The sequence below is a fragment of the Talpa occidentalis genome, unplaced genomic scaffold, assembly GCF_014898055.3.
Source record: "Talpa occidentalis isolate TD23 unplaced genomic scaffold, MPIMG_talOcc4v2.1 talOcc4.7, whole genome shotgun sequence".
Lineage (NCBI taxonomy): Eukaryota > Metazoa > Chordata > Mammalia > Eulipotyphla > Talpidae > Talpa > Talpa occidentalis.
The window spans coordinates 134,509,190-134,536,877 of NW_023605083.1; the positions used below are offsets into that span (position 1 = coordinate 134,509,190).

General features: G+C 63.9%; 2 protein-coding genes across 4 annotated transcripts in view; one reads left to right on the forward strand and one right to left on the reverse strand.

The window, feature by feature from the left end:
- Window positions 1-25,272, forward strand: part of PGS1 (phosphatidylglycerophosphate synthase 1) — a 32,120-nt gene extending 6,848 nt beyond the window's left edge. Inside the window, exons 2-11 of one of the 2 annotated variants that reach the window (XR_008549745.1) lie at window positions 1,068-1,257; window positions 3,560-3,637; window positions 4,838-4,937; window positions 5,642-5,831; window positions 6,436-6,614; window positions 8,612-9,133; window positions 17,808-17,956; window positions 21,345-21,471; window positions 21,859-21,924; window positions 25,093-25,272. Coding sequence is in view for 1 of the 2 variants with exons in the window: in XM_037494953.2 (XP_037350850.2) it covers window positions 1,068-1,257; window positions 3,560-3,637; window positions 4,838-4,937; window positions 5,642-5,831; window positions 6,436-6,614; window positions 8,612-9,133; window positions 17,808-17,956; window positions 21,345-21,464 (1,528 nt within the window). In the remaining variant the exon portion in view is untranslated. Of the gene's footprint in view, window positions 1-1,067; window positions 1,258-3,559; window positions 3,638-4,837; window positions 4,938-5,641; window positions 5,832-6,435; window positions 6,615-8,611; window positions 9,134-17,807; window positions 17,957-21,344; window positions 21,472-21,858; window positions 21,925-23,412; window positions 23,494-25,092 lie in introns of those variants that run through there. The other variant, XM_037494953.2, reaches the window with a different exon arrangement.
- DNAH17 (dynein axonemal heavy chain 17) overlaps window positions 24,806-27,688 on the reverse strand; it is a 72,376-nt gene continuing 69,493 nt past the window's right edge. For both annotated transcript variants that reach the window (XM_037494951.1, XM_037494950.1), the window contains exons 76-80: window positions 27,398-27,580; window positions 26,525-26,707; window positions 26,298-26,441; window positions 25,926-26,151; window positions 24,806-25,185 (exon numbers count right to left, since the gene is read on the reverse strand). In XM_037494951.1, the coding sequence (XP_037350848.1) occupies window positions 24,938-25,185; window positions 25,926-26,151; window positions 26,298-26,441; window positions 26,525-26,707; window positions 27,398-27,580 (984 nt within the window). In that variant the 3' untranslated portion in view covers window positions 24,806-24,937. The remainder of the gene's footprint in view (window positions 25,186-25,925; window positions 26,152-26,297; window positions 26,442-26,524; window positions 26,708-27,397; window positions 27,581-27,688) is intronic.

Consider the following 27,688-nt stretch of genomic DNA (forward strand, 5'->3'; position numbering starts at 1 on the left):
AGCGGCGTCCCTGTCCTCCGGGAGGCCGGCGTGAGCGCGGCAGGCGTGCGCCTCCGGCTGGGGGGCGAGGCGGCACCCTCTCCTTTCCACACGGGGCCTCCCGTCAGCCGCAGCTGGGGACCCGGAAGTCACAGGAACGCCGCCCACGGGTGCCAGGGAGGGAGACCCCACCTCGGGTGGCCGGCAGCTTCCCACCTGCCCTGGGGCGCCCGAGGCGAGTCCCTGACCTTCCAGGACCCAGAGCCGGTCCCTCCGCCCTTGACTCGGGTCGGGGTCGTGCTGCCCGCGGGCTTGCCGGAAGCGCAGCCGGGCTGCCTGGCGCGGGAGGACGCCTAGAGCCCGGGAGGATCCGCACGTGTCGTGGGCCAGCTGATGAGGTCATCTTCCTGGCTGTGGCCCTCAGGCCCTGGGGTGTCTAAGTGCCCTCCCCGGAGTCCCGATCAGGCGGTGCTAGTCTGTCATGCACTGAAGAGGGGTTCCTGCTGCTCTTTGCTGGAGTTGGGGGTGCAGTTGCTGGGCCGCCGTGGGTGGCTGTGTGGAGTGACCTGAGGGGGTGTCCAGTGGCGCAGGGGTGGGCCTGGTCACACCAGCACCTCCTGGTGCTGATGCGGTTCCCTGCTCCGGCTTTACTCTCTGTATCACAGCATTAGAGAATGTTTTATTTTTCTGGAAACTTCCCTGTATATCTCATCAGGCACATTGTGATGGTCATGAGACTTACACGCGGCTTGCCCTCTTCCTAACACTCTTAGGTGGCTGTCGGCGGGCGCTGTTGGGGTGCAGCACCTGGCACGGCAGCAGTGATGGTGAGTGGCTGCAGCTGCTCCCCACATGCTGTTTGGAACAGATCCAGGGTCAGGGTCACCGCAGGCCTTAGCATGTCTCACGTTGCTCAGCTAGTAGTGCTGAGGGAAAACCCGTCTGCAGGGTTTGACTTGGACTTACTGAACATGGTCTTGAATCTGAAATTGGCCCCCCCGAAACCCTCCTGTTCCCCAGGAGCCGAGAGAGCCCTCTGAGGGAATGTTGAGAAGCATAACCCTGTGTGTCTTTGTGTCTCTGACCAGGTCACCATGGCTGCTGTTGGCGCCCCTGCTGTCCCCCACGGTCCCCCAGGTCACCTCCCCACCTTGCTGCCTGTGCCCCGAGGGCATGCACCGGTTCCAGTGGATCCGAAACCTGGTTCCGGAGTTTGGGGTGTCCAGTTCACACGTGAGGGTGCTTTCTTCTCCTGCAGAGTTTTTTGAGCTCATGAAGGTAAGTCATGTCAAACGGGGAGGAGCGGGTGTTGGGGTTAGAGGGTTGGAGGCATAGGACTGGGCAAGTCCTGGGCAGAGGTGCCTGCTGTTCTGGAAGCTTTGATGACTGTTCCCCTCACCCCCGCCGCTATGGCTGGTGCACTGTCAGGAGCTGCATGCTGTCGTCACCAGGACAGAACGGCAGGGACGCGGCGGGTACTAGATTTTCTTCTTCTTTTTTTTTTTTAAGATTTATTTATTATTTATGCATACAGGAGCTTGGGTATAGGCCAGAGATGCGGGGGTGAGAGGATTCACCAGAGACAGAGTGGGGAGCAGAGCAGGCAGATCCACTGAAATCCACTGCTGAGGGGAGCTGTGGGGAGACAGGAGAGGTCTGCTGCGCCATGGGGGTTGCTTCCTGGCCGGCCGGGGATCGAACTCGTGCTGCAGAGGCTGCGGACAGCTTCATAGGTGACATCTTAACCCTTGCGTCACCAGGGAGGCCCTAGATTTTTTTTTTTTTTTTTTTTTTTTTTTTGTGGGACCCTCGCTGGTGGCCAGGGATCGAGCTGGCGCTGCAGATCGAGCTGCAGCCTCACAACCCAGCGCTCAACCACTGCGCCACCAGGGGAGGCCCCTAGATTTTCTTTTTGAGGCAGGTTGACGGCTGTGGTGTTGAAGATGTGGTTGCTTGGAGGGAGGTCAGGGAGGGCATGCCCTGCTGAGGATGTCCAGAAGGATGGAGCTTGCTCTGGTCAGGGCATGTCGGCTCCCCGCCTGGGCACCGCTCCAGAACACGCGAGAGTCGTCTCGGTAGACGTCACACCGAGGAAGGGCAGACCCCGCGGCCACGGGGTGGCGAGAGCACTCCCCACCGCAGGGGCCCGGGCAGCGGGTTCTCGGCCTCGTAGTCCTGAGGCACATCCTCCAAGCAGAGATGTGTTGGGGCTGCAGTTTTCAACATGTGGCCCAGGCGTTGGCCAGGTGTTCGTGCCGGGTCTGGTTGCTCCAGGCCAGCTGCTAATTGGGGTGAAGTCATTCGGTGCTAACTAACCTTTATTAGCACCAACTCCCTGGGTTCACGTGAGGGCGGCAGAGCTGGGGGGGGCCGGGCTGCGCAGTGGTGGCTTCTCTGCTGCGGCTCTCCTGACTGGGGTTTGCACCTCTGCTCTGTGGGTCCACGCTCGGCCTAAGTTCTGGCTGGCGCGTTCCAGATGCGATCCTGGAGCGTGTGACTGTGTGTGCCCCTCACTCCCACGTCCCGCGCCGCTGTCTGGCCCCCGTGTCCTTGTCTGGGGGTTATTGACGCTCCCGCCGGGTGCTCTCCGCCTGGCGCACACGGTGTTGGGAGGAGGCTGAGTGTGTGCAGGCTTCCCAGCTGTGCAGACCCCCGCCCTGGAAGGGCGGCTCTTGGAAGGCCAGGGAGAAGCCCCGCCCCCTCTCCTTCTCTCCTGAGCCCACACTGGGAGGTTTGCCAGTCCCGCCGAAGGGCTGTGTTCTCCCTGAGGAGGGCCGTGCTGGCTTCTGCCTCGTGCCCGGGCTGCCGTGCGCTGAGGCCACACCAGGGGCGGTGGACAGTCCCTGCCCCCTCAGCAAGCCCCTTCGCTGCTTGCTTTTGTTTCTTCACAGTCCCCTGCCCCACGAGCATCTACCGTGGTCAGTCATGACAAGGCAGGAAAGAGCTCGGGAAATTCCTCTGTTTCTTTCTCGCTTAGAAGCCTCTCCCCAGTGGTGTGGCGTGTCCAGGAGTCTGTCGTGCGTGCCTCCCTCTCCCTGTGTCCTGCTAGAACTTCACCTTCTCTCTGCCCTGGCCCCTCCCCTGGGTGGGCCACTTAGGCGGACCTGCAGAAGGGGTCAGCGGCCAGGGTTGGAGAGGCCCGGGGAGGCATCATCTGCCGCGTGTCCCCAGCCTGCCTGTCTGCATTCAGCAGCAGCCCCGCTGAGACTGAGACTCACGCCGCCCACCCCGCCCCCTCTCTGCCGTCAGGGACAGCCTTGGCAGCGGGGACTGTGTTCTGGAGCCCCGCATCTGCACACGTCAGGGTGCGTTCTGCTCCTGGGGTGCGCGCGGCGGCCTTCAGGCACTGGATGTGGCCCACACTTGCTCCTCAGCTGCTCTGTCGGGCCCTGTGGTCTGGCAGCTCCTGCTTTGCTTTTATTTTAGGCTGAGTATCTCAGAACCGTGGGTCCTTATTCGTAGGTTACCGTGCACCTTTTGGGCCTTAAATATGAATTGGTGGAGATGTAGGAGTGCCTTGTACCTAATTTGTTGGTGAACTGGAACATGATTGTGAATTTTGAATTGTTCCCTCTTTCAGGGCCAGATAAGAGTAGCCAAGAGGCGGGTTGTGATGGCCTCCCTCTACCTGGGGACAGGTCCTTTGGAACAAGAACTGGTAAGGTTTGTCTGAATGACAGCTGTGAACAACTCCCCACCCCCACCCTACTGCCCCCTCCCCACGCTCAGTGCCCTGGAGCCGCCTGGGGGGTCTGCCCTTGACTTCTGGCCCTGGTGGGGCCTGCCTGTCAGACAGTGAGAGGCACAGCTCAGAGGGCCGGTGAGACCAGGGGGGACAGTGCAGGGAGGTCTTATCCTGGCCTCGACCTTGCTGGGCCTCGGCTTTGCCTCTGTGCCGGTCTAGGCTTGGGCACATGGCCAGGGTGGTGTCTCCGCGGCCTATGAGCTGAAGATGGTTTTGCATTTTCAAATGATTGGGAAAAACCGGAAGAAGAACATATATGACACATAACGAGCATGGAAGATTCAGATCCATGCGTGCACAGCTTCGCTGGCCAGTGCGCTCGCTCACGTCTTATCTGCGGCTGCGTCTCACCCTGGTGGGGCAGTGATGGCAGAGACCATCACCCGCAAGGCCCCACACAAGCATGGCCTGTCTCTGGACGGATAAGGTTTTCTGACCTGGAGTTGGGCCGGGCTGAGGGCTGGTGCCCGATGCCAGGTTGGCAGGCAGCCTTGCTCCAGCCGAACTGGCTGTCACGCCATGCTTGTCACAGTGAGCCAGCAGGGTAGGGAGGGGCAGCAAGGCCAGGTTGTATCTGGTGGAGGCAGAGTCTGCAGCTGAGCTGCACTGAGTCTGTGCATGAGACCCCTGAGGGGCTCTCTGCTCTGAGCTAGGGAGACGCCTGTGGCCCGGGGAAAGTGTTGCTTCTCGGTTCTTCCTTGTTTACACATGCGCAGGGGGTTGGCATGAGAGGCGGGGAAGGTGGTCTCCATGACATGCCCTCACTGCGAGCACGGTGCTCTTGGCTCTTCCTGCCCAGACGCTGGCCGACAGCAGCTGTGTCTTGGGCTCACACACTCCCCTGCGTTTGCAGTGCTCTGCGTGCGGGGGCTGCCGGCGGGGCCAGTGAGGCTCAGCTGTGGAGGTGCCTGTGGGCGCTGGTGTCTGGCGAGGTCCAGGCTGAGCTGTGGCCTCCCCCCGGCTGGTGACCGCGTGCCCTGGGCCTGAGCACCAAGGGCCCATGTGTGCAGAGATTGGTGCATTGGCTGACAAGGCGACCCCCCCCTTTTTTTTTTTAGTACGTAATGAACTTTTTGGAACTTAACTTCTGTTCTTTTGGCGTTTTCTTGAAAGGTGGATTGCCTGGAAAGCACTCTGGAAAAGTCACTCCAAGCCAAATTCCCTTCAGACCTCAAGGTCTCCATTCTCTTGGACTTTACACGGGGCTCAAGAGGTAGGTCAGAGCCCCTCACCCCACCCCCGAGCTTCGGCATCACTGTCGGTCCCCCACCTTCTCAGCCCGGGCAATACCCAGGCCCCTCGACAGCCCAAGTTGGGCCTCCTCCTGCAGCAAGTGACTGAGGGTGGAGTGAAAACAACTGAGGCCAGAAGGAGAGCATGTCCACTCCCGCGTCTGCCCTGCGTCTCAAGGGCCTGCTCTGGGGTTCAGCTGCGTCATGGGCACCCACCTCCCCACGCTGCCCCACTCCAGTGGTGCATGGTGACCTCTGGCAGCCCCAGGCTGGTCTTGCCATGGCACCTTGTCCATCGAAGAGTGTTGCTTTCCTGCTCTTCAGAGCGCCCCGCCCCGGGCATGTGCCAGGCAGGACTCCCATGTGCTCATCATCCCAGCGCAGGCCTGTGCACTCTGACGCTGCAGTGAGGGCCGAGGGGGGGCGTCATCCCCTGGAGTTGAACTGCTGAGGGGGTGAGGGAGCAGTACCCCAGGAGGAGGGGGAATGGGTGCCGGTGGCAAAAGCAGCGGTGTCTCCTGCCCAGACCGCCCGGCTCCGTGGCCGGTGTCTGGAGTGGGGCTGCGCTGAGCACCTTGCAGAAATGGCAGCCGGGGCCCGGCCTGGGTGGACGGGCCCCGCAGGGAGCAGCCTGGGTGCTTTTGCCGGCGTGACTCACCGTGCTTTCCGCTCGCCCCGCGCCCAGGGAGGAAGAACTCCCGCACGATGCTGCTCCCGCTCCTGCGGCGGTTCCCGGAGCGGGTCCGCGTCTCCCTCTTCCACACGCCCCACCTCCGGGGGCTTCTCCGCCTCCTGATCCCCGAGCGCTTCAACGAGACCATCGGCCTCCAGCACATCAAAGTGTACCTCTTTGACAACAGCGTCATCTTGAGCGGGTGGGTGTCCTGCGCTCCCTGCCTGGGCTGGGGCCGGGCTGCCCGTCCGTCTCCTTACCTGAGCCGCCCTGCTCCGGCCTGCCTTTGCTCCGGTGGCTTCGCTCCCCCACATCTGTGGCGCGCGTGTGCTGCGGAAGCTGGAAGCCCTCAAAGGGTGGTGCAAGTAGCGAGGGTTTGCTGAACACCTGCTGTGTGCTACCACCCTGCGCCCTGTGCGCGCTCTCGTTTGGTTCTCACAGCGACCCGTGCGGCGGCTTCCTCGCCTGAGACCCGAGAGGCAGAGACCGAGAGAGAGAAGGGCTTTGTCTGGGCCCCTTTGGTTCTCCCCCCAGGCCTGGTGACTGTCCGGGCCATCGTTGGCCTCGTGAGCGTCAGCGAGGCTGTCCACTCTGTGAGGGGCCGGGCTCTGCTGCTCACCGTCCATGTCCCCCGGTGCCACTCTGGCCCATCCCTGGGGACTGTCATGCCCGGGGTGGTTTGTAAGTTGGCCGTTGCTCTGGCTCCTGCTCCATTGTGGTCCTGTCCTGCTCCTTCTGTGTGGCCCGCGCCCCGCCACGGCCCTGCTGCCGCGCTCGGCCTGAGTCCCCTGCTTCTTTCCCTGCAGTGCGAACCTGAGCGACTCCTACTTCACCAACCGCCAGGACCGCTACGTGTTCTTGCAGGACTGCCCGGAGATCGCCGACTTCTTCACGGAGCTGGTGGACGCGGTGGGGGACGTGTCCCTGCAGCTGCAGGGGGACGACACGGTGCAGGTGGTGGAGGGCATGGTGCATCCTTACAAAGGTACGGCCCCGGGCCCTGCCGCCCTCGAGCCTGTGGGCGGTGGGGTGAGGGCCCCGAGAGCACGCCGCGGCTGGCCTTGCAGGCTTGGCAGACGCCGGTGGCAGAGCTGGCTCTGCTCTTGTTTCTGAAGCCAGACAGGCCTGACTTGTCGGACTGCTGTCAGCTCTTCCGGCAGGTGGGGGGGCGGGCTTTGGTCTCAGTGCTAAGGGTGGGTCTGGGACCGGCCTTCACATCCAGGAGGCCACTTGCTGACTGGCTGTGCTTGATGGGGTCCCGGCTCGTACTCCCCCTCAGCCTAAGGCTCTGTGGCTCTCAGCCCCTTGAGGTCTGTGGCCTCCCGCCTGGAAAACGAAACGGGAGAGGCCTCGGCTCTGCTCGCTGGAAACAGGCAACTCCTGGCAGCTGGTATTCTGGGGGCACTTGCATTCCTGGGATGCCTGTGGCTGTGGCCTTTAGGAAGGGCTGCTGCTGAATCTGCAACAGTGTGAGCATGTGGGGGCAGGGGCAAACCCGCGTTCTCTGAGGAGAGGCTCCGAGGTGTGTGACCTGACAGAGCGTCTGAGGAGTGCGCCCATGGGAGCCTGGACCCTGGGCCGGGGTGCTGAGGGCGCCAGGGTCGCACGGCCAGGGTGCAGACTGTGCCCGCCCTGCCCGCCGCCAGCCCGCCCACTCCCTGGTTACTGGTGTAATTTGGATTCCATCAAGATATTTGTGGATGTCTCTGCCCGGGCCTGCAGAGAGGGGAGAGAACCTGAGCGGGCAGGGGTGAGGACCACCCAGCCCATGCAGATGGGGGCACCCACCATCCAGAATACCCTCCTTCTCCTGCACCACCTTCAGAGGCGCTGGGGTCCCTGAGGCGGACCCCAGCACAGGCCACCCCTTCTCGACCTGTAGCCAGCCCAGCCCCCGCAGGCGCTGTGCAAGGGCCCTCCCGCTCGGACGCCGCGGGCCCGTCATCCTCCCGTTTCCCTTCCGGCCTCTCAGCCCAGCCAGCGCAGTTCCAGAAAACCAGCTTGTGACGGTGCTGATGCTCTCTGTTATTTTGTTGTTTTTCTGCCCTTAGACTATGTTTTTGGTTTTATTGTAGCCCCCCCACTTCTTGAGTTGGGTACTTGGTTCATTAATTCTTAGGCTTTCCTAATCAAATAACCGCATTCACAGCCATCTCCTTACTTGTCTGAGCTGCCACCTGCTACCAGTCTTGTGCAAATAGGAAAGACCCTGGACCTGTTCTCTGGGTCCTGCCCACCCCCACTCGCGGGGCCGGTGGCTGCTGCATTGCCTGCAGCCCTGTGCCCCGCTGGTGCCTGCACGTGTCTTCATGGGATGGATGTGCTTTGCAGTGTCAGATGCATACCATGTGCCAGACCCCTCCTGCCCCCAGCCCAGGTCCCCAGCCCAGCATCGCCCCAGAGGTGCCCACGGCCCTCACTTCTGTCCCCCTCAGTCCATGTGGCCTGTTTTGTTTTTTTTTTTAAAGGTTGGGTTTTGTTTTCTTTTTTTTTAAAGATTTTTTTATTTATTCATACAAGCACTGGGTACAGTCAGAAGCGCGGGAGGGTGAGAGAATTCACCAGAGCCAGAGCGGGGAGCAGAGCAGGCAGAAGGACCGAAGCACACTGCTGAGGGGAGCAGTGGGCGGCAGGAGAGGTCTGCGCGCCATGTGGGACCCTCGCCCGGCGGCTGGGGATCGAACCGGCGCTGCAGAGGCTGTGGGCAGCTTTGCAGCCTAGCGCCCAACCGCTGCACCGCTGGGGAGGCCCTCATGTGGCCTGTTTTTGACCTTTGTATATAGAATTGGTCAAGGCCGGTTCCCGTCCCCCGAACTCCTTGTGGACAGGGCCCCTTGTGACATTTCTACCCGAGAGCAGCCTTGCGCCAGCCTGCTGCCCTGTGCCCAGTAAATGGCCAGCGGTGGCCTCGAGCTTGTCTGCCACGTGTGTGTCCCCTGGGCCACGCCTCTTTCCTTTACTCCTCCTCCCGTCTCCCTCCAGGTGACCGGGCTGCGTATTGCAAGGCGGCCAACAAGAGGGTGATGGACGTGATCAACTCGGCCAGGGCCCGCCAGCAGATGCTGCATGCCCAGACCTTCCACAGCGACTCCCTTTTGACCCAGGAAGATGCAGCTGCTGCCGGTGATCGGAGGCCAGCCCCAGACACCTGGATTTACCCTCTGATCCAGATGAAGCCCTTTGAGATCCAGATTGACGAGATCGTCACCGAGACCCTGCTGACAGAGGCCGAGCGAGGGGCCAAGGTCTACCTCACCACCGGCTACTTCAACCTGACCCAGGCCTACATGGACCTGGTCTTGGGCACGCGGGCTGAGTACCAGATCCTGCTGGCCTCCCCGGAGGTGAATGGCTTCTTCGGGGCCAAGGGGGTGGCGGGCGCCATCCCGGCAGCCTATGTGCACATTGAGCAGCAGTTCTACGGCGAAGTGTGCAGCCTGGGGCAGCAGGAGCGCGTGCAGCTGCGGGAGTACTGGCGGAGGGGCTGGACCTTTCATGCCAAAGGTACGTGGCTGGCCGGGCTGCCCAGCGTGGGGTGGCGGGAGACGGGCGGGAAGGTACCCCGTTCTCCTGGCAGGCTGTTAGCTCCCTGGTGCCCCACACCTGCCTGTGTTGCCCCATTCAGTTGCCCCGCAGGCACATCGCATCTACCCTGTTGGTGTCATCCTGGTGGTGCAGAATCTCCCTTTTGCGCACCCAAACCCATGTGGATGCGAAGTGTTGTGCTGTTCTCAGAAAACAAGAACGTGATTTCTCTCCTCAGTCGATGGAGCACCCGGGGTTTGGGCTCCCTGTGCGTTGCGTGTGGCCCTGCCTCTCCCTGGGACAGTGGACACACCAGGGTCATGTACCTGGAGTGGACCACCCAGCTGCTGTCTTCCCTGCCCCCAGGCCTCCACTTTATTAGCTGAGGAAATGGAAGCCGTGCACCAGGACCCCTAAGGTCCTCTTGCTGCTGGAGCAGCCTGCAGGTGGCAAAACCCCAGGTGCATGACCCTGATGTGCGCAGGCGGGTTTAGGAGCTGGTATGTCACTGCAGGGTGATCCCCGTGCTCCGTGCTGTGGGAGTGCTCTGCCTCTAGCATATGACTGCCTTTCTGGCATCCGAGGGAACAGGGTGCAGAGGCCCTGGCCACCCATCCAGCACGTGGCTCTGTGAAGTCGGGTGGTGCTGGTCCTGGGCCCTCAGAAAGAGCTGACACTCCGGCTCCTCCTCTGTGGTGCTGAGACTAGGTCAGCTTTGGGCCCTCAGCTTGAACTGTTTCTGAAGCTGGTTTTTTCATTTGGGGAGATATTGCAAGAAATACCAAAGCCCACGCCATCCTAGACCCCCCAAGTCCAGGGCTCTGGGGGTTGAACCTGATGTGGCTTCCTGAGACATCCTGATGCCCTAAGAGCCAGTTATGGCTCAGAAGGGGGATGCTTCTGGCTTCTTGGGTGGTGTCCACTTGCTGCTGGGCAGGCCATGGGCCTGCTTGGGCAGGTGCTTTGTTTGGCGCGGGAGGCTAGCTGCCCGCGCTCTTCCATGGAGGGAGGGAGGCTGGTGGTCCGTGTCCCAGTCAGGTGGCGGCAGCGGGGGGCATGGGAAGTATGTGGGACTGGCCCTGGCCCTTCTGGGAGCAGCAAGAGGGGCTGGGCAGTGGGGGACGCCTTGAGCCGCGAAGGGGACCTGCACCCAGCTGAGTGTGTAGCTGGCGCAGAGCCACATGGGGAGTCCGCTGGCCCCAGGGCTTCGGTGATAGGCCCCAGCTCAGCACCCCCCACCGCGGCCACTTCCCTGAAGCTGTGTGGATCGGCGTGGTGACTCCCTGGTTACCGTTGAAACAGAAGCACCGACCGGCTTTTCCAGTGAGTCCCGCCTTTTCCCGGATGGGCCTCTCCCACCTCGCTGCTCCGCCCGCCTGGCTGCCCGATGGGGTGGGGCCCTGGCCTGGAGTCCCAGGGCTTGAGCCTGTGAGGGCCGGGCGGGGGCGGGGTGCTTGTCAGGGGCCTCTGGTAAAGCTGGCACAGGTAACTCTGGGAGTTGGGAGCTGGGGTCCCTCCCAGTAAGTGTCTGTGACCCTTGGGGGTATTGGTGAGCCCCCTGTCCAGGTCATCTTTCGGTGGTCCCTGCCCCCAAGCCACTGAGGGGAGACGGCTTGCGCGGGATGAGCAGGCCGCCCGGGTGGAGGCAGGCAGGGGCGGCGTGGTGGGTGCCGGGACGTGGTCTGTGCACCCTCCGCCGACCCCACTGGTAAAGCTGCCTGTCTGCTCTTGTGTGTCTGCTTGTGTGCTCCAGAAAATTCTTGCCAGCGGCTCTAGAGCCAGTAATGGATTCCTTTCTCCCCCCGCACGCTGGTCAGGCCTGGGCTGGTCTGACTTCTGCTCCCAGTAGCCCTCAGGTGAGCAGGGCGAGCCGGGATGCTGTTCCCGCCTGCATGGTGTTCCCTGCCAGCCCCACACAGCCTTGGCATCAGCAGCGGGCGGCACTGCGGGCTGACTGTGAGGGGCGTGCTGCTGGCCCCGTGAGTGGGTGATGTGAGAAAGCCCCGTGGGGTCCCTGTGTCAGTGGGGACCGCAGCCTCCTCTCGGAAGTGAGTGCCCGAGTCGTCAGGGCCAGCACCTCGCAGTTCAGCCATGACAGGAAGTCCAAGGTGCATTCCTGCCGTTTCTGCCTCAGGAGCGTTGCTGGGATGTCAGGCAGCAGCCCGGAAGCCTGCAGAGCTTGTGTGCGCTGGCTGTTCGCCGAAGCAGGGCTCTCTGCAGCGTGCTGGTTTCCAGCAGCCTTGGCTGCAGGTCACGTTTTAATCAGCAGAGCTTCTGTGAGGCATGTGTCGAAGGCATGTGTCGAAGGCATGTTCTACCTTTTTTTTTTTTTTTTTTTTTTTTTTAAAGATTTATTTATTTATTTATACATGCACCGGGTACAGTCAGAAGTGCGGGAGGGTGAGAGAATTCACCAGAGCCAGAGTGGGGAGCAGAGCAGGCAGAAGGACCGAAGTACACTGCTGAGGGGCGCAGCGGGCGGCAGGAGAGGTCTGCGCGCCATGCAGGACCCTCGCCGGCGGTCGGGGATCGAACCGGCGTTGCAGAGGCTGCGGGCAGCTTCGCAGCCCAGCGCTCAACCGCTGCGCCACCAGGGGAGGCCCTAGAGACTTATTTTGTAATAAGATTTTTCTGTTTCGTTTTCACTTGGATTTTTATAAAGGATGCCCGATCAGAGCGCCGTGGACACCCCCATCAGGTGGCTTGTGTGGGGATGACTAGACATGGGGCCTGGAAGCCTGGTTCTCAGGCCAATTTTACCTGCAGCTCACGCCGGGCGGCGGGGGGTGCTTCTGTGTGAAATGGGGCAGTGGCACTGGGTCACCTCAGGAGGACAGTGACATGGCTGGGCAGTTCATGCGCCCAGGGGGTGGACACTGCACCAGAGGGTGGTGCTGGCCCCGTGGGCAGAGGTCTTGGAGCATGGGCAAGGCTTCTCTGGCCTGGTCTCCTGCCGCTCGGCCGCCGCTGTCCCTGGGGCCCCTGAAGGCCCACACTGAAGCTACAGGTCTCACCTGCGCCCTCTCGGCCTCAAGGGGGCTGGTGGGCCTGCAGGCTGGTGGGGGCTTATGTTGGATGGCAGCCAGCGGGCGACCCCCAGGTCCCAGCTTGTGCATTTCCTGCTGTCTGGCCCTCTCCCTGCCTGCTCTGGAGGCAGGAAGGGCCCTGAGGAGGGCTGCACCAGAGGGCGGGCTCCTGGTGTTTTCCTCCCCTGCACCTGGCATGTGGTCGTTTTGTTACTTTTTGTAACACAGTTTGTGGCCACGATTTATATCTTTAAAAGGCTTATTTCTTTATATATATCTTGAGCAGCATCAGCTTCACAGCTGAGAGGAAGGCACGAGACTTCCCATCTGCCCTGCCCCCACATGCATATCTCCCCACAGTGGCCCTCCAGCAAGGTGGAGCTTGTAGCAGATGAGGGCTGCCGCACCCCCATACCTGGGGCTCGTGCTGGCTGGGCAGTCTGGATTTCACGTGGCCCCACGATGTAGTTTCAGGTCGCGTTTCATGGCCCTGGGAACCCTCTGTGTTCCGTCTCCTCCCATGTCCTGGCAGCCACTGACGGTTTGCTGTTTCTAGCTTTGCCTTTCGGCATTTTCCAGAATGGCCAGCACTGCCGGGTGTCCCTCGTGTAGGGTGCCACCATTTGTGTATCACCTGCTTAGTGAGGGCACTGTGGTGGCTTCTGGGGAGTCTATTTCTTTTTTTTCTTTTTTTTTTTTAGTAGAGGCACGTTTTATTTATTTATTTGTTTGTTTGTTTGTTTATTTATTTATACAAGCACTGGGTACAGTCAGAAGCGCCGGAGGGTGAGAGAATTCACCAGAGCCAGAGCGGGGAGCAGAGCAGGCAGAAGGACTGAAGGACACTGCTGAGGGGAGCAGCGGGCGGCAGGAGAGGCCTGTGCGCCATGTGGGACCCTCCTCCGGTGGCCGGGGAGCAGCCGGGGATCGAACCGGCGCTGCAGAGGCCGCGGGCAGCTTCGCAACCCAGCGCTCAACCGCTGTGCCACCGACGAGGCCCTCTTTTTTTTTTTTTTAAGATTTATTTCTTTATGCATACAAGAGCTGGGGTACAGGCCAGAGATGTTGGGGGCATGATGAGAAGATTCACCAGAGACAGAGTGGGGAGCAGAACATGCAGATCTACTGAAATACACTGCTAAGGGGAGCAGCAGGCAAGTCAGGAGAGGTCTGCTGTGCCCTGTGGGTAGCTCCCTGGCCGGGGTTTGAACTCGTGCTGCAGAGGCTGCGGATGGCTTCATAGGTTGTGTCTTAACACCTTGTGTCACCAAGGAGGCCCGGATTCTACTCTTAAAACCTGGTCCTGGGCCTTCCTGGTGGCACAAGGGGTTAAGCACCGCACTGTGAAGCAATCCGCGGCCTCTGCAGCATGAGTTTGATCCCTGTCAGCCAGGGACATACCCACATGGCGCAGCAGACCTCTCCTACCTTGCCCGCTGCACCCTCAGCAGTGTGTTTCAGTCAGTCTACCCGTTCTGCTCCCCACTCTGTCTCTGGTGAATCCTCTCACCCCCCACATCTCTGCCTGTACCCCAGCTCTCGTACGCATAAATAAACAAATATTAAAACAAAACAAAACAAAACCTGATCCTGCTTGGGGTGCGGGGGGTCAGGGCCGGGAGCTGAGGGCTTCGTTGGCAGCTGACAGTGCTGTCTGCTGTGGCCTGTAGCCTGCATTGAGGCAGCAGCATCAGGACCTGCGTGAGTGCAAAGCGCGTCCCACCCTGGGGGGCGAGGTCTGGGGGCCATGCTCCTCCGTGTGGCCTTACTGCGGGGAGCACGGAGCTTGCAGCTGTGGGCCGGCCAGGCTCCCCTGACAGCCCTCCAGCAGGGGACACAGGTATGCCCCAGGCAGCTTTCTGGGAGGGGCTTGAGGTCGCTGGCTGGGCCTCCCCTGGGTGGAACATGCCACTGCTCACTGCAGAACGTGTGTGGCAAGGGCGGGGCCAAGCCTTCGGATTAAGTGATTTCTGGCTCTTGCTGACAGGAATCTGTTAATGATTGTGTGAATTGTCACTATTTTTACTGCCTTCCCAATAGGCTGCTTGGCATAGCACCCAAAGGTGAACTTCGTCTGCGAGTGGGCAGCCCCACCCTGTGTACCTGGCACTCACATGGGGTGGCTCTCCCTGGGAACCTGGCAGGTGCGCTCTGGTGCCGGTGCCCTGCACCGCTGTCAGAAGTGTCTCCACCTGAGGACAGGGCCTGGTGTCTTCTGTCCCCTCTGTTTCTACAGGGGCCCAGAACCCTCTGGAATTCATGACAAAGCGTTGTGGGTGAGAATGAGGACGGCCGCATAACTCTGAAAGTTTCTTTGAGAGACTTTCAAAGAAGGTCTCCCCCCGAGATGTTCTACTTCTGTGGCCCCGCGGAGCTTTTTTTTATTTACGCTTTATTTGAATCCCCTTGTTAGAATGGGCATTGCCACACATTTTATTCAAATAAACACTCGCCGTGCCTGCTTGCACCTGGCACTGTTCAGGGCACTGGGACAGACGGCGCGGGCCAAGACATTCTGCCTCTCTGCCCGCCCCAGCGCGTGGTTTCGTGGGGATAGATAATGAGCAGGCGGGCTTATTCAGTGCAAAGGGCTGTGGAGAAGACCAAAGCAGGGGACCCAGCTGATCGGGTTGTTAGAGGGGGGCCAGGGAGGACCCTTGAAGAGGTGGATTCAAGCAGGGGCTGGTGAAAGGCGGGCCGTACCAGGCTCCCAGGCCTGCACCGCCAGTGTGGACCGAGCTGACAAGGGTGCTGGTGGGAGGTGGGAAGACGGTCAGGGCCGTGCAAAGGCTCAGAGGCCTTGGGGGGGCCGCTGCGTGGGGCCTTCGGGGTCACTCGGCCCGCCCTTCAGAAGGTCATGAGCACGAACTGGCCGGAAGCAGGCAGTCGCCTTTCCAGAGGCGGCCCTGAGCCTGGAATGGGCTCTCATCGGGGGACCCTGAATGCAGCTGTCTTGTGTCCTCGGCATGCTCACTGGGCGAGTGTGCCCGCTCCTGCCCGCAGCTGCCCATTGCTGTCCCTTCCTGGGCTGCCACTCCCACCGCTCGTCTCCTCGCCCGGTGGTTCCTGGAAAGGCAGGGGTGCTGGACCCAAAGGTCAAGGCTGAGGCGAGGAGTCGGCCTGATAGCAGGTTTATGGTGCCGGGCTGGGAAGTGACGTTTCCCGGCAGGAAGCCTGCGGCCTGTCCTGGCACTGATGAGGGCCCCTCGCTCTCCCCTCCCCACGGGAACATCCCCAGCTGAGCTCAGACTGGTCGATGGCTGAGAGCCCCGAACCGTGACTGGGGCTGCCACTCCAGTGGCCTGGCCCCTGGCACGCACTGCCTGCAGCCTTGGGGGCTCCCGCTCTGGGGGCGGTGTCCCCACTGGCACACTCTCTCTTCAGAGGGCGGTTGCTGGGCAGATGAGGCTGTCAGGGAAGTGAGCAGGTGCCTCACGCCTGCCTCAAGTGCTGCCGCCAATGCTTGCCGGAAGCCCAACCTGGGCCAGACGGGAAGGTGGCTGCCGGGGGATGGAGGGGCAGGGGAGAAAGACGAGACCTGAAATAGGTGTGTCTCGCATGCCCTAGGGCGGGGCCGGGGACACTGCTCCTTGGGGAGGGTGCCGCGAAGCGTTAGGCTTGCACGAGGCTGGAGACCAGGCATCGGCTGGCCCGCAGGACGGCAGCATTTCCCTTGGTGGCATCTAGGGAAGCTGGGCCTAAGCCAGGCTCCTTTGGGGTCAGGAGTGAAGGTGGCTGGAGCGGCAGCGCCTGGGGGACGGCCCCTGGCTGGCCTCTGACCGCCGCGGTGCTCAGGAAGGACCAGGCCCTTCCAGTCTTCCTCGCCCGACCCCTGAGGTGGACAGTCAGGGTGGTGTCCCCCCGGGAGTGGTGGGGATCATGCCACGCCTCGTCTCGCCTGCCCACTCTCTGAGTGCGCTTGGGGGCGCCGACGGAGTTGGAACCTGTGGAGGGCGCCGAGGTGCTTGCCTTTCTGCCTCGCAGCTGGTGGCGTGTCCCTCCCAGCTGCCGGCGTGTGGGGTGATGGGCAGGGGCCGAAACCAGGGGCGGTGTGGACAGAGCCAGTGACCGCAGGAGACGGCCCCGGCTGTTTTGCTCCCTCGGCGGGGAGAAGAGAGCGCAGGGCAGCGAAGGGGACCGGCCTCCACCCACCCTGGAGAAGGTGGGGTACAGGGCTACCTGCGGGCTGCGGCCCAGCGGGGTGGTGCATCTGATGGAATCATGTGCCCAGGCAAGCTGGAGCTCTGAGGTGGCCCCTGCGGGGGGTCGGGGGGGGCAGGACATTACAGGAACAGGCCGCAGCGCCGTCATCGCTTACCCAAGATGTTCTTGGAAGTGTCCTTGCTCGGAGTGAGAATTAGGAAACGGCCTGCTATTTTCGGAGCTGGTGCGTGTTGCGTGTTGCTGATTGGCGTGTGCTGGCCGTGTGCTGTCTGCCGGCCCTCTGCAAGGGGCAGCTTGGCCGGGGGCCCGGGGGCGGCGGGCGTGGGGCTGGCCCGAGCCAGGAGCCCCGCGCAGGCCAGCTGCTTGTGACGGGCACGTCGGGCCGGGTGTTCTGGGCTGAGCTGGGGGCCAGGGAGGGCAGCGCGAGGGCAGACCCGAGCCCGGCTCCGGGAGGAGGAAGGAAGTGTCGGGCAGCTGTCCTTGGGAGGCGAGGCTTGGGGAGAAGTAGCTCCGAGGGGGCTGGGCTGTGAAAGCCGGCGGGCCGTGGAGCCTGGGGAGGGCCCTGAATGGGGGACGGAATGCGTGCATGCGTGTGTGCGCGTGCGTGAAGCGAGGCTCTCCTGTTCAGGGGACATTTCCGGCCCTGGGAGGACCCGCGTCCTTCACTGCGGCAGGCCGAGGGGCAGAGACGGCAGTTCCCCGGCGGGCCGAGGCCGGGCCCGCCCCCATGGCTGCTCAGGCTGTCCTGCCTTTCCGTGACTGTCGTGCCCGCTGGCTCTTTCTGCGAAAAGGGGAGCGGTATTCTCTGGGGGAGAGGAGCTCACGGGGCCCCTCGTGGCCTTCTCCATGGGCTCTTGGCCGCCCTGAGGCCCCTGCGCAGCCCGCACGGCGTCGGCGGCCAGAGGGAGAGTGCCGAGCCCAGCAGGCCCGCCTGCGCATCTCGAGGTGGACGTGGAGGGCGAGTGTGTGTGCCCGTGCTGCTGTCTCCTGTGGGCAGCGCAGCCCGCCGCCTAGTGCAGAGGGCGCTGCTCCCACTGCTGCGGCCACACGGCCATTGCCCTTCCCCCGGGGCTCGTGGGAGGACCGTGTAGCCTCTGGCCAGTGCCGACGTCCAGCCTGTCAGCCCAGACGTGTCTGTGGCAGCTCAGGGAGCCGGGGGTCCCTTAGCCTGGGTGGGGGGATGAGAACAGAACCTGGGCAGGGCATCCCTGGGCTTCTGTGGAACCCCAGGCCCCTCCAGCTGCATCTGCCCCAGACCCAGGGATGCCAGGAGGCTGGGATCATGGGGGTGGGGGTGCTGGCGCTCCAGAATGCAGCCCTGGCTCTGCCCTGGTGCGCCGTGGCCTCTCCTGGAGGGCGCCCCTCGCCCCTGGTGGGCTGCCCTTCTCTAGGGTGACTGTGGCACGGGCGCCTCCACAGACACTGCGCTCACCTCCTGTCTGCACGTTTCCTTTTCCCTGCAGGCCTCTGGCTGTACCTGGCAGGGAGCAGCCTGCCCTGTCTCACGCTGATTGGCTCTCCTAATTTTGGGTACAGGTCGGTTCACCGGGACCTGGAGGCCCAGATCGCCATAGTGACGGAGAGCCGGGCCCTGCAGCAGCAGCTTCACCAGGTGGGTTGGGCGCGCAGGGTCTTGTGGGGTGAGGGGGTGTGGCTGGATCTCAGCCTGGCCCCTGTCTCCAGGCCCCCGGAGGACCGTCTCCTGCCGTCCTCTCCTGCTGGGGGAAGGAGTGGACCCCTGCCGGTCTGCCCTGGCCGGATAGCTGGTCTCGTGAGGACCCCAGCGGGACCCTTTCAAAGCAGCGTCTCTGCTGCTGCGGCCCCTGTCCAGTGCGGCCCTTCCTCCCCGCTGGGCGGCTGCTGGACACAAGTCACACATCCGGGCCTCTCGTTCCCCAGTGCCATGTGAGCGCAGCGGTGGTTCCCAACCTCCCCTGGGAGTGTGGCCTAGCTCTGGTGGGGTCAGGGGTCGGGACCTGCGCCCTATAGTGAAAGGCGTGGGGCCGGACCTTTCCTGGGGTGGCACAGGGTGGGGAGCAGAGGCAGAAAGGGTCCTGGAAGCCAGGGTCTAGGGTGGGGAGACGCCGAGTCCCGGTGTGGGGAGAGTTCTGGGGCGCCCGTCTGTCGGGGCTGCTCATCCCGGCCCCAGTCTCTGCCTTTTGCCCACGTGTTCAGTCACATTGCTGGACTCGCCACGGAGTCTGTCTTCTCTTACGAAGTACCCCCCGCGGCGTGGCCTGCTTTGTGATTGAGGGGACGGTGATGGTGGTCCAGGGTGCGCCCAGCCAGGCGCTCTGTGCTGGCAGAGCCCGGGTGGGCGGTCCGGCCACTGCTCGAGCAGGTCCTCTGCTGGCAGGGGCCTGGCAGGCGGCTCCGCTGGGCTGGGCACGTGGCGGGCCTTGGCGTTTCTCTGCTGTTCTCAGCTCAGAGTTGTTCCCGACAGCGGGAACAGGCAGGCCCTCTTCCTGAGAGAAGTGGACCTAACCGGCTGTGGCATGGCATCAGGCGCAGGCGGCTCCTTGGAAGAGGCCTTCCGGGGTGTCTGTGGGGCTGTGCTTGGCCATGCATGTCGGGGGGTGCCCCGTCTCCCCCACGGGGCCTTGCCTCACACTGCTGGCCGGCTCGGCGCTCCCATTGGCTCTGAAGCCCTGCTGTGCCCAGAGAGGTGGGGTGACGAGAACCCAGTGGGCGGGGGACCCAGTGCTGGCCTCGCTCCCCTCCCATAATGGTGGTTTTGGCTCTGAAGTTGAGAGCAGCAGGGCCTGGGTCGGTGCCTTCATGCACATCTTGGTCTTTGGTTGCCTTGCGGCGGTGCCGCTGGCTCGGGATGCAGCCTTGCGTCCGTGTGCTCCAGGCTTTGGGCCCCTGACTCGCTGCCTTCACAGCCCAGCTTCTGAGGAGGGCGCCAGCCTCCCCAGCTGCAGGGCACAGATGATGCCCCCGAAGGTGGGCCCTCAGGCGCCCCAGCGGTGGACTTTGTTCAGCCTTCATCCTCCAGTGTGTGGGAAATGCTGTTGCGAAATTGCTGAGGCCTTTGTTGATGGACGAGGAAACTGCCTTGCCCCCTGGATCTGGGAATCTAGGCGGTGATGAGTGGGGCCGGGTGCCGGGAAGGCCTTGCAACCAGGGGCAAGAGGAAGTGGTGGCGGTCATGCCCTGGGTGGCCAGCGGGAACCCCAGCCGCGCGCAGGTTTCTTGCTGGAGTGGCTTCCAGTGAAGGCCTGGGGAGGCCCCGCAGCTGAGGGCCTGGGAGGGTCAGCTGGCCTTGGAGCGGGGGGTGCAGTGGGGCCGCTGTCTCGGTTGCAGAGAAAGGCCTGCCCCTGTGAGCGGGGAGTTGTTAGGTGGCCGTGGCCTGGAGCCAGGGCGAGGGTTCTGTGGATCTGGGCTGATGTGGGCAGCTAGTCCCCCAGGCCTGTGTCTAGGACCCCGGTGCTGGCTGCTCTCCCCACTTCCCGAGTAAGGGTCTGAACCCACATCCTGCATCTTGAGAAGAGCTGGCAGTTGCGGTCAGAGTTGCTTTCCCAAATGACATGCTTGGCATATTTTCTTTTTCTTCCCAAACCTGAATCCCAGGGTCTTTTGATCGTGGGATGAGGTGGGGGGCAGTCCATGCTGCCGCAGCCCTTCCGCCTCTGGAGGCGCATCGATGTCTGGCCTTGGAAATGCAAAAAAACGCACTTCTAGATGATTCCACCTCTATACGCGTCCCCTGGGACTGTGGCACCCTCCGGGAGGCCTGAGCCTCCATCCCGGGACTGCCCACCACACAGCCTTGCCACAGCCCTGAAAGTCCCTAAAACCCCACGGCTGGGCCCCTGCTCCCAGAGGCCGCCTCTGGGGTCCCCGGGGCGCAGGGAGGGCCTGGGCCTATCCCACCAGCGCAGGGAGTGGGGAGATACTGTTATCACGATCCGAAGCCCCTCCCTCCACTTAGCGCGCACAAGAAAAGCAGCAAGCTTCCTGGTTCTGTTCAGGGAGCGTGGTTCACCACCGTGACCCCAGAAAGGACTCCCTGCAGCGGCCCCTCCCTCAGCTGACTTCCTACTCTCCCGCGGCGGGGCTGTGAGGAAACCTAAGTGTTTCTGGTAATTTAATTGAAATCTTGGCTGCGTGTTCATCTGAAAACATGAAGCTGGAGCTGGGTCTGTGGAGACTTCGGCAAAGCAGCCCCGGGAGACCGGAGCTGGCTGCTTGGCCAGGCACCCCCAGCAGGCGCAGCTGGGGCCGAGGACCGGGGTCCGGGACACAGCCCTGTCGGCACGTTTCTTAAAAGAGAAGCGGGTTTGTCCTCGCAGAGCTCCTCCCACGGCCCAGGAGCAGCTCGCGGGGGCAGTGGCGGGAGTGAGATGTGGGCATCGCCGGAACTGCCCGGCCCTGCCTGCCCCTTCCCGCGTGCCTGTGGCCGGGCCCCGTGGGTCTCAGGCTGGCCCCATGTCGCTGCCCACCCGCTTCTCTTGCCCGCCGGGCCCTGCCCTGTCCCTGTGGTCAGGTCGGGTTCTGCTCTCACGTGGGGCCTCGTGGCGAGGCCGCCTGTCACCTGGCCGCGCACTTCGGGCTGTCGTGGCTCCCGGCTGCTGCTGCAGGCGTGGCCGAGGAAGAGGCCGGCGCGCAGCTCAACGCCTCAGCGCGTGGCTGTTTGTTTGGTGTGACCCCGGCAAGTGGAGCTTCGAAAGGCTCGCCTTTGCCACGCTGCCCTCGAGAGAGACTGTTTGATCCTTCTGTCCCGTGGTGCGTGGGGCCGCTGTTGCCTAGGCCTTCTCCCGCCCAGGGCGGTGACGTCGTACATGTGTTTCCTCGGAAAAGCCTCCTGTTGCAAGAATTGACTTCTCGGCGCCTTTGCCAGCCGCGTTTAAACTTTGCCCGTCCCACGCGCTGCTCCCCCGCCCGAGCATAGGCGCAGGGCGGGGCGTGTCTGGGGAGGGCACAGCGGGCCAGGGAAGGCCTCCTAGCAGGTCCCTGGTGCTGGAGAGGACCCCGACCCCTGTCTTCCTCTTCCTCAGGAGCAAGAGCAGCTCTACCTGAGGTCAGGTGTGGTGTCCGCCGCCACCTTCGAGCAGCCGAGTCGGCAGGTGAAACTGTGGGTGAAGATGGTGACCCCGCTGATCAAGAACTTCTTCTAGCAGACAGGTGCTGACCCCGCAGCCCCGCCTCACAGGCAGGGGCCATTCGCCCTCCTCGGGGGGGTGACGGGCACCAGGTCCAAAACCACGCCCAGCAGCCGTTCCCCTCCCGGCAGACACTGCTTCTCCCCGGTCCCAGCGCCTCTGAGGGCGCTCTGCTTGTCCCTGGGCAGACCCAGGGGCTGAGGGCAGAGAGGTGGGTGCTGCCCCGCCGTCCTCAAGCTCAGTGGTTCCGAGGCAGCTGGGGGCGGGACGACGATACCGGACGCTTTCAGGCCTGGCTGGCGCCCTGACCAGCTGCAGCCTCCAGGAGGGGCTTGCTGTGGAGCAGACCTTGCGGCTGCTGCCTGTCCCCCGTCCTTGTGCCCCGCGCTCAGAGACGTGTGTTCTCCAGGCGGCGGCTGGTAACGCAGGCTGGGTCCTGCAGTCAGCGCAGAGGCTGGGCCCACGGCGGCAGCAGGTTAGCCTACCCAGTCCCCCGGCTGTCCCCACCCGTGGAGGTGGGTCCCTCCCGAGTTGCCCTTGGGATCCAGATCCCTCGAAACCCTGACCTCGCCCCCGGATGGCCCCGGATGGGCTCTGTTTCCCAGGACGCGGGAATGTGTCTGGCTGCCCTGGGTGGGTGGCGGGAATGGTTGGGCCTGTGGCATCTGGGGAAGGGAGAGTGGAGTTGACCAGCATGGAGGGGTGAAGGGAAGGGGGTGCTCGCTGCCCACTGCCCTCTGGATCCTGGTCCACAGGTCTGTCAGCCTCATTTCAGACAAATTATTTCATCATTCAGCTTTTCATTATTTTAGTTAATCTTAATTTTATTCCAATAATGTATAAATAGAGTAAAACTATACTAACAAGCAAAGAATTATCTGCTTCCTGCCCCTTAGCAGTGGTCTCGCCAGGCGGGCTCACGGCCCGTGTTCCTGTGTGTGCCGCTGCCCCCGAAGAGTCAGACACTCAGAGCTGCCCGTCGCCCAGCGGCCTCCCTCCTAAAACACTCGCAGGGACGCCTCAGTGTCGCCAGCCTCCCAGAGGCCGTTACGGTTCCAGGCACCTTACACTCACCCTTTTTACTTTTATTGTCATTCTGGATGTTTCTGGGACTTGAGGCCGTGTCAGGTCGTGCTCTGTGACCGACCGGGTGCCTGGTCGGTGAGGTCTCCGAATCTGTGGGTGCCTCGTTGCCCTTCGCAGTGTGGCCTTCCACAGTGGGTGTCCTGAGAGCACGCGCTCGCGTGTCCGCAGAGGGCCGGCGCCCATCCGCCTGCTCTGAGGCTCTTGAGCCTTGCACAGACGTGGCCGGGCAGGGCGGCCGACGGAGGGGCAGACTGGGGCCTCCCGAAGGCAGAGCGGCAGCTTCCACCAGCCCTTCGTGGGTCCCGGGTCTCACGGCCAGTCACCGCGGCCTCGCGCCCGCCTTCCACCAGGCACAGCTGCACCCGGCCTGCGGCTCTGCGGGCTCCGCGGGGGCGGGAGTCTGTCAGGCTGGGCCCGGCACGTCAGTTAACACTGCCCGCCTGCAAACTAGTCATTAAGTTGTCCTGTGGGACAATTAGATCAGAGAAGCCAGAAGAATGTGCCAGGGCACCGGGTTTCTGTTTGGAGAGAGGCTTTCGGTAAACAGAGCTGCATTCCTGCAGGTCCCGCGGGGCCCGTGCACACGGGCGGTGGCTCGAGCAGGCCGCGGCCTGGCCCGCGCGCCCCGATGCTCGTCGGGGCAGGTGCTGCCCCCGCTGCTCCGACCCCCTCCGCGGCGCCCCGGCCTCCCGTCAGTCAGGGGCTGGACCTGGGGGTGCCCCCGCCTCCCAGCGTTCCGGCCGCAGAGCAGCGAGTCCGTGCTGTTTCCCCGTCGCCGCAGGGCGGCCTGGGGGACTCATCTCTTGGAAAGCTGGGAGGTGATTTTGCCGGCTGCCCTCAAGATGTCCGTGTGGAATCAGTGACTGTTTCATTTCAGACTCCGCAGGCCACGCTGGACAGCCTCCGATGGGCCGTCCGCCCCGACGCGCTCGCTGCGGAGGCCGGGAGCCTCCTGTCCTCCAGGAGCGGCTGCGGCCCGCGGCGCGGACTCCAGGGCTGCAGTGACCCCTCGTGGCCAGCAGGGCGCTTGCCCTGCGGTCGGGCTCCTTGGCCAGAAGCCTGCCCTCCTCGCTGCCGCCCCACCGCGGGCCGGGTGGCCAGGAGGGAGGATTTGAGGGACGTTTTTCCTTTTCCCTCTTCCCAACCCAGCAGCCCGGGATGGCTGCCCTGAAATTAGGGCTCCGGGCCCTCCTTTTCACAGGTTTGCGTGACTCCTCCTGAGGAGGTTTCCAGGAAAGCTCGGGACTAGGTTGCACATAGGACGAGGCTGCGTCTCCTCTGTTCTTCAGCCTGAAAGTATCAAGGGTGCCAGCCTTGGGCTCCCCTGGGGTCCCCTGGCCCTGCAAACTGCCCACGTTCCAGTCACAGAGAGGGTCCCCTCTCCTCCCGCTTCCACTCTGCCACGCCAGCCAACACGGCTGTGCCATCAGGCGGGCCCCGGCTGGCCGTCGCTGACGCCGTCCTGCTCGTGCACGGGGCGCCCCGGGCCGAGGTCTCAGCCAGGTCTGTCCTGGGGTGGCGTAGTTGACCTCGGCCCCCCTCCCTGGACAGGTTCAGAGACCTGAGACAGCAGACCAGGCACTTGCCCACGGCCTCCCGATCCCGCCGTGGGGCCCACGGGCCGAGGAGGAGCCCGCTGGTTGGCAGCAGGGTCGCTGGGCGACCTCCCCCTGCTGCTGGTGGGTGCTGGGCTCTGCAGCTTCAGCGCCTGGGTGGCTCTCCCAGGCCCCAGGGGGACTTAGCCCCGGGAACAGACACCTCGAGCGCAGGGATGAGAACACCTGGTGGGGCGGGGGGGCTCGGAGGACACGGTGCCTCACTGTCCTGGCAACCTGCGGCCTCCAACACCCTCGTTCGAGGAAGCCCCCGGGTCCTTGTTCTCTGTGTCTGTTCCCCAACAGACACAGGTGAGGGGAAACCTCGCCACGGGACACAGCATCTCTGGAATAGGCTGTGTGTTCTTCAGAATTCTGGGGTGGGTGGAGGGAAAGGTTTTCTCGTCGGGGAGCGAAGGGAGCAGTGCTTTAGGGGACCGAGTGGCGGTGGTGGCAGCCTGCTGCCCATCGGCCTGCCCCTCTGCGTCCTGGGTGTGGGAAAATGAACCCAGCCACCCTCTGGGAAGCCAGGATTTTGGGGGGGGGGCTTTTGGTTGCTGGGATGCTTGCCCTCGCTGCTGGGAAACGGGGTCTCACCTGCTGCCTTCCCAAAGCAAAGCAGACAGACAATGGGGCGACTTCATTGTTTTTATCCAGCCACACCCCCCCCCCCCCCCCGCCCAGGTGCTTCTGCTTTTGCTTATGAAGCGCCGGACGAGTTAGCGGAGCACGAGGTGGACGCGTCCTGCAGGAGCGGGTAGTCGCCACGAGACTGTCCCTCTGGGCGCGGGGGCCGGCCGTGGGCGGCTAGACCTGGAGGAGCAGGGCCACGGCGGCCAGGATCCACTTGGCGGCCTTCTCTTTGGTCTTCAGGTTAAAGGTCCAGACGTAGGTGGGGCCGCGGATGCGCGTCTTGTACACGGGGCACTCATAGATGTTCTTGGTGTCCATGCGGTCCACAGGAATGGCCTTGATGAAGATGACGGGCATGACCGGCGTCAGCTCCTTCAGCCGCGCTTCACTGATGACCCCGGTCTGCGTGTCCCAGCGAGCGCCTGCGGAGACACGGCTGAGGCGGGGCCCGGGCGCTGCTGGGTCCTGTCTGGGGCAGCTGGGGGCCCCTCCGGGAGCCGGGCCCCACCCGCCGCACGGACACGGCTGGGCTGCGCCCCAGCATCCAGGCAGGGGCAGGGCGGCCCGGCCCGGGGGAAGGCTGGACGCGGCGCTGGAGACGGGCCCGCCGGGCGACAGCCGCGTGACCCCAGGGAGCGGCCCGGCACCGGCCGTCTGCTCCCCGCGCCCGTCCCTGCGCACGCGCTGGGCCGCCCTGTGGCCTGTCTGCTGCCGTTTCCGCTCCCTGTTGAATGATGTTTCTGCTCCTGTCTGGTTCCGGAATAAACGGGGAGAACGGCCGCTGCCGTGCTTGTCTGCTGCTGTGGGAACTGGGGAGCCTTGCCGCCGGCGGGGGGCGGCCCCGGCGGGGAGGACGCAGGTGAGCACGCCTGTGCCCGGGCGGGAGGTGGGGGGCACTAGCGCAGGGGCCCCCACACTCGCAACCCCATCCGCAAGACGCACTCCTGTCCCGGCCCTGCTGCGGGCGTGAAGACGCTGTGCCTGGGCGGGGCAGCCCGTCCCCCCCCCCCCCCCCCCCGCCTCCTGACTGAGCCCCTTCAGCCCTCCCTCGGGGCGCCCCTGCCCCCAGCCCCCGGGGCTGGCACACACAGCGCCCAGCCGGAGCCAGCGCCCCCGGCCAGAAGGCCCGCGTGTGGGAGCCCCGCATGGGCGCGCTCCTTGCCTTCCATGAAGAGCCCGTACACGTAGGAGCCCTCTCGGGGGGGTGCGGTCATGTCCTCCCGGTTCTTCTTGGTCACTTCCACAGACAGACACATCTTGTCCAGGGGCCACTCGTTCTTCCTGGCCGTGGACTGCATGATGGCGGTGAGGAAGGACTGGGGGTTGAAGAAGCCGGCCAGCCACACGGTGGTGGGCAGGGCGAAGTCTGTCGTCCAGGCCTCCAGCTCCTGGAAGGCACGAGGGCGGCTGGGGGAGGACAGGCCGGGCCGGCAGAGGCCTCGGCGCGGGGGCCGCTCCCTTTGCCAGCCCTGGCTGCGGGCTCAGGGCAGGTCTGTGGGGTCTTTGCCCTCGCCCCGCGGGGTGCGGGCCTCACCCTGATGCGGAGCAGCAGGTCGGCGTACCAGGCCGCCAGCCCCATCATGGAGGGATAGGCCCGGGCCTCCCACGTGCTGGGCACGGTGTCGTAGAACAGAGCCGCAGACAGGTCCTCCATGTCGGTGGTGATGGTCAGCTCCCCCTACGGGACACGCACGGCCGTGCTGCTCGCCCGCACAGAGGGCCGCTGGACAGGCTCCGGGCCGGGGGGTGCTGCGGCCTCACCTTCAGCCCCAGGCTCAGCTCCTTCAGCGAGCGGCGCATCTCGCTGGTGAGGATGTTCATCCTCTCGCACTCCTGGAAGGCCACGACCACGAAGGGCGTCTTCTCGGCGGCCTTCGCCATGATCTCGGCCATGTTGAAGGCCTCCGGGATCTTGTCCAGGATCTCGTCCAGCACGGCCTTCACCTGGGATCGGTCCCCGGAGCCCCCGTCACTGCACGCCACCCCCGCCCTGCCTCCCCCCGGGCCACCGCTTGGACCCGGGGGCAGAGGGAGGTGGCGCTGCCAGAGAAACGGGCTCTCGGGTGCAGCCGTGAGGGGCCATCAGGTCACCTGGCCTGGTGTCTGTGACCTCCCCATGTGCACGGGCTCCCTCCATGGGCGTGGTCCCCAGGACCGTCCCCCACACAACTGTCCGTCAGGCAAGGGAAGGCCTTGGGGCGCAGCAGCAGCGAGGGCCTTCCGGGCAGGAACGCGCCTCTCCTGGGAGCCGGACTGGAGACAGCGGGGTGCCAGCATCCGGTCCTCCCCCGCCGACACCCTGCCCCTTCCTGCTACCCAGCGCCCTATCTGCCCCACGATCAGATCACGAGCTTCCCTAGAAGCTCATGGGGTGCATCTGCGCCACCCCAGGAGCCGCATCCGCTCCTGGGAGTCTGGCTGCTGCCCCCTGTGCTGGCGGGCGGCGTGCGCCGCAGCCCGCGGCCAAGTGACCGTTGGCGGTGCAGGGGGAGGCCGGCCGAGCCTGCTCGCCTGTCCCGCAGCCGCCCCTGCTTCTCCAGCCCGAGGGCCTGTTAGGGGCCTGGGCGCCCTCGGGGTCTCTGGGCCCCAGGCTGGGTGGTGCCGCCCTCCCGGGATCAGGCGCCAAGGACCTGCCTTCTCCTCCCGGGAGACGCCCGTGCCGGCGCCCGAGTCGGACTCCTTGGGCTGCATCTCCAGGACGGTGCGGAAGAGCTTCTCCGAGGTCACTGTTAGGAAGCCGATCTCGGCATTGGGGTGCAGCCCATACAGGTAGGGACTCTCGGGCGGCAGGTTCTCGTTGATGTATTCGTGGTAACCCTGAAAGCAGGCGGGTGGGCTGCCGTGGGGCACGCCGTCCTCACCAGGACGTTCTGCCCATGTCCTGCCCTTGGTACAAACCCCTCTGCTTCCCTGCTCTGTTGGGGA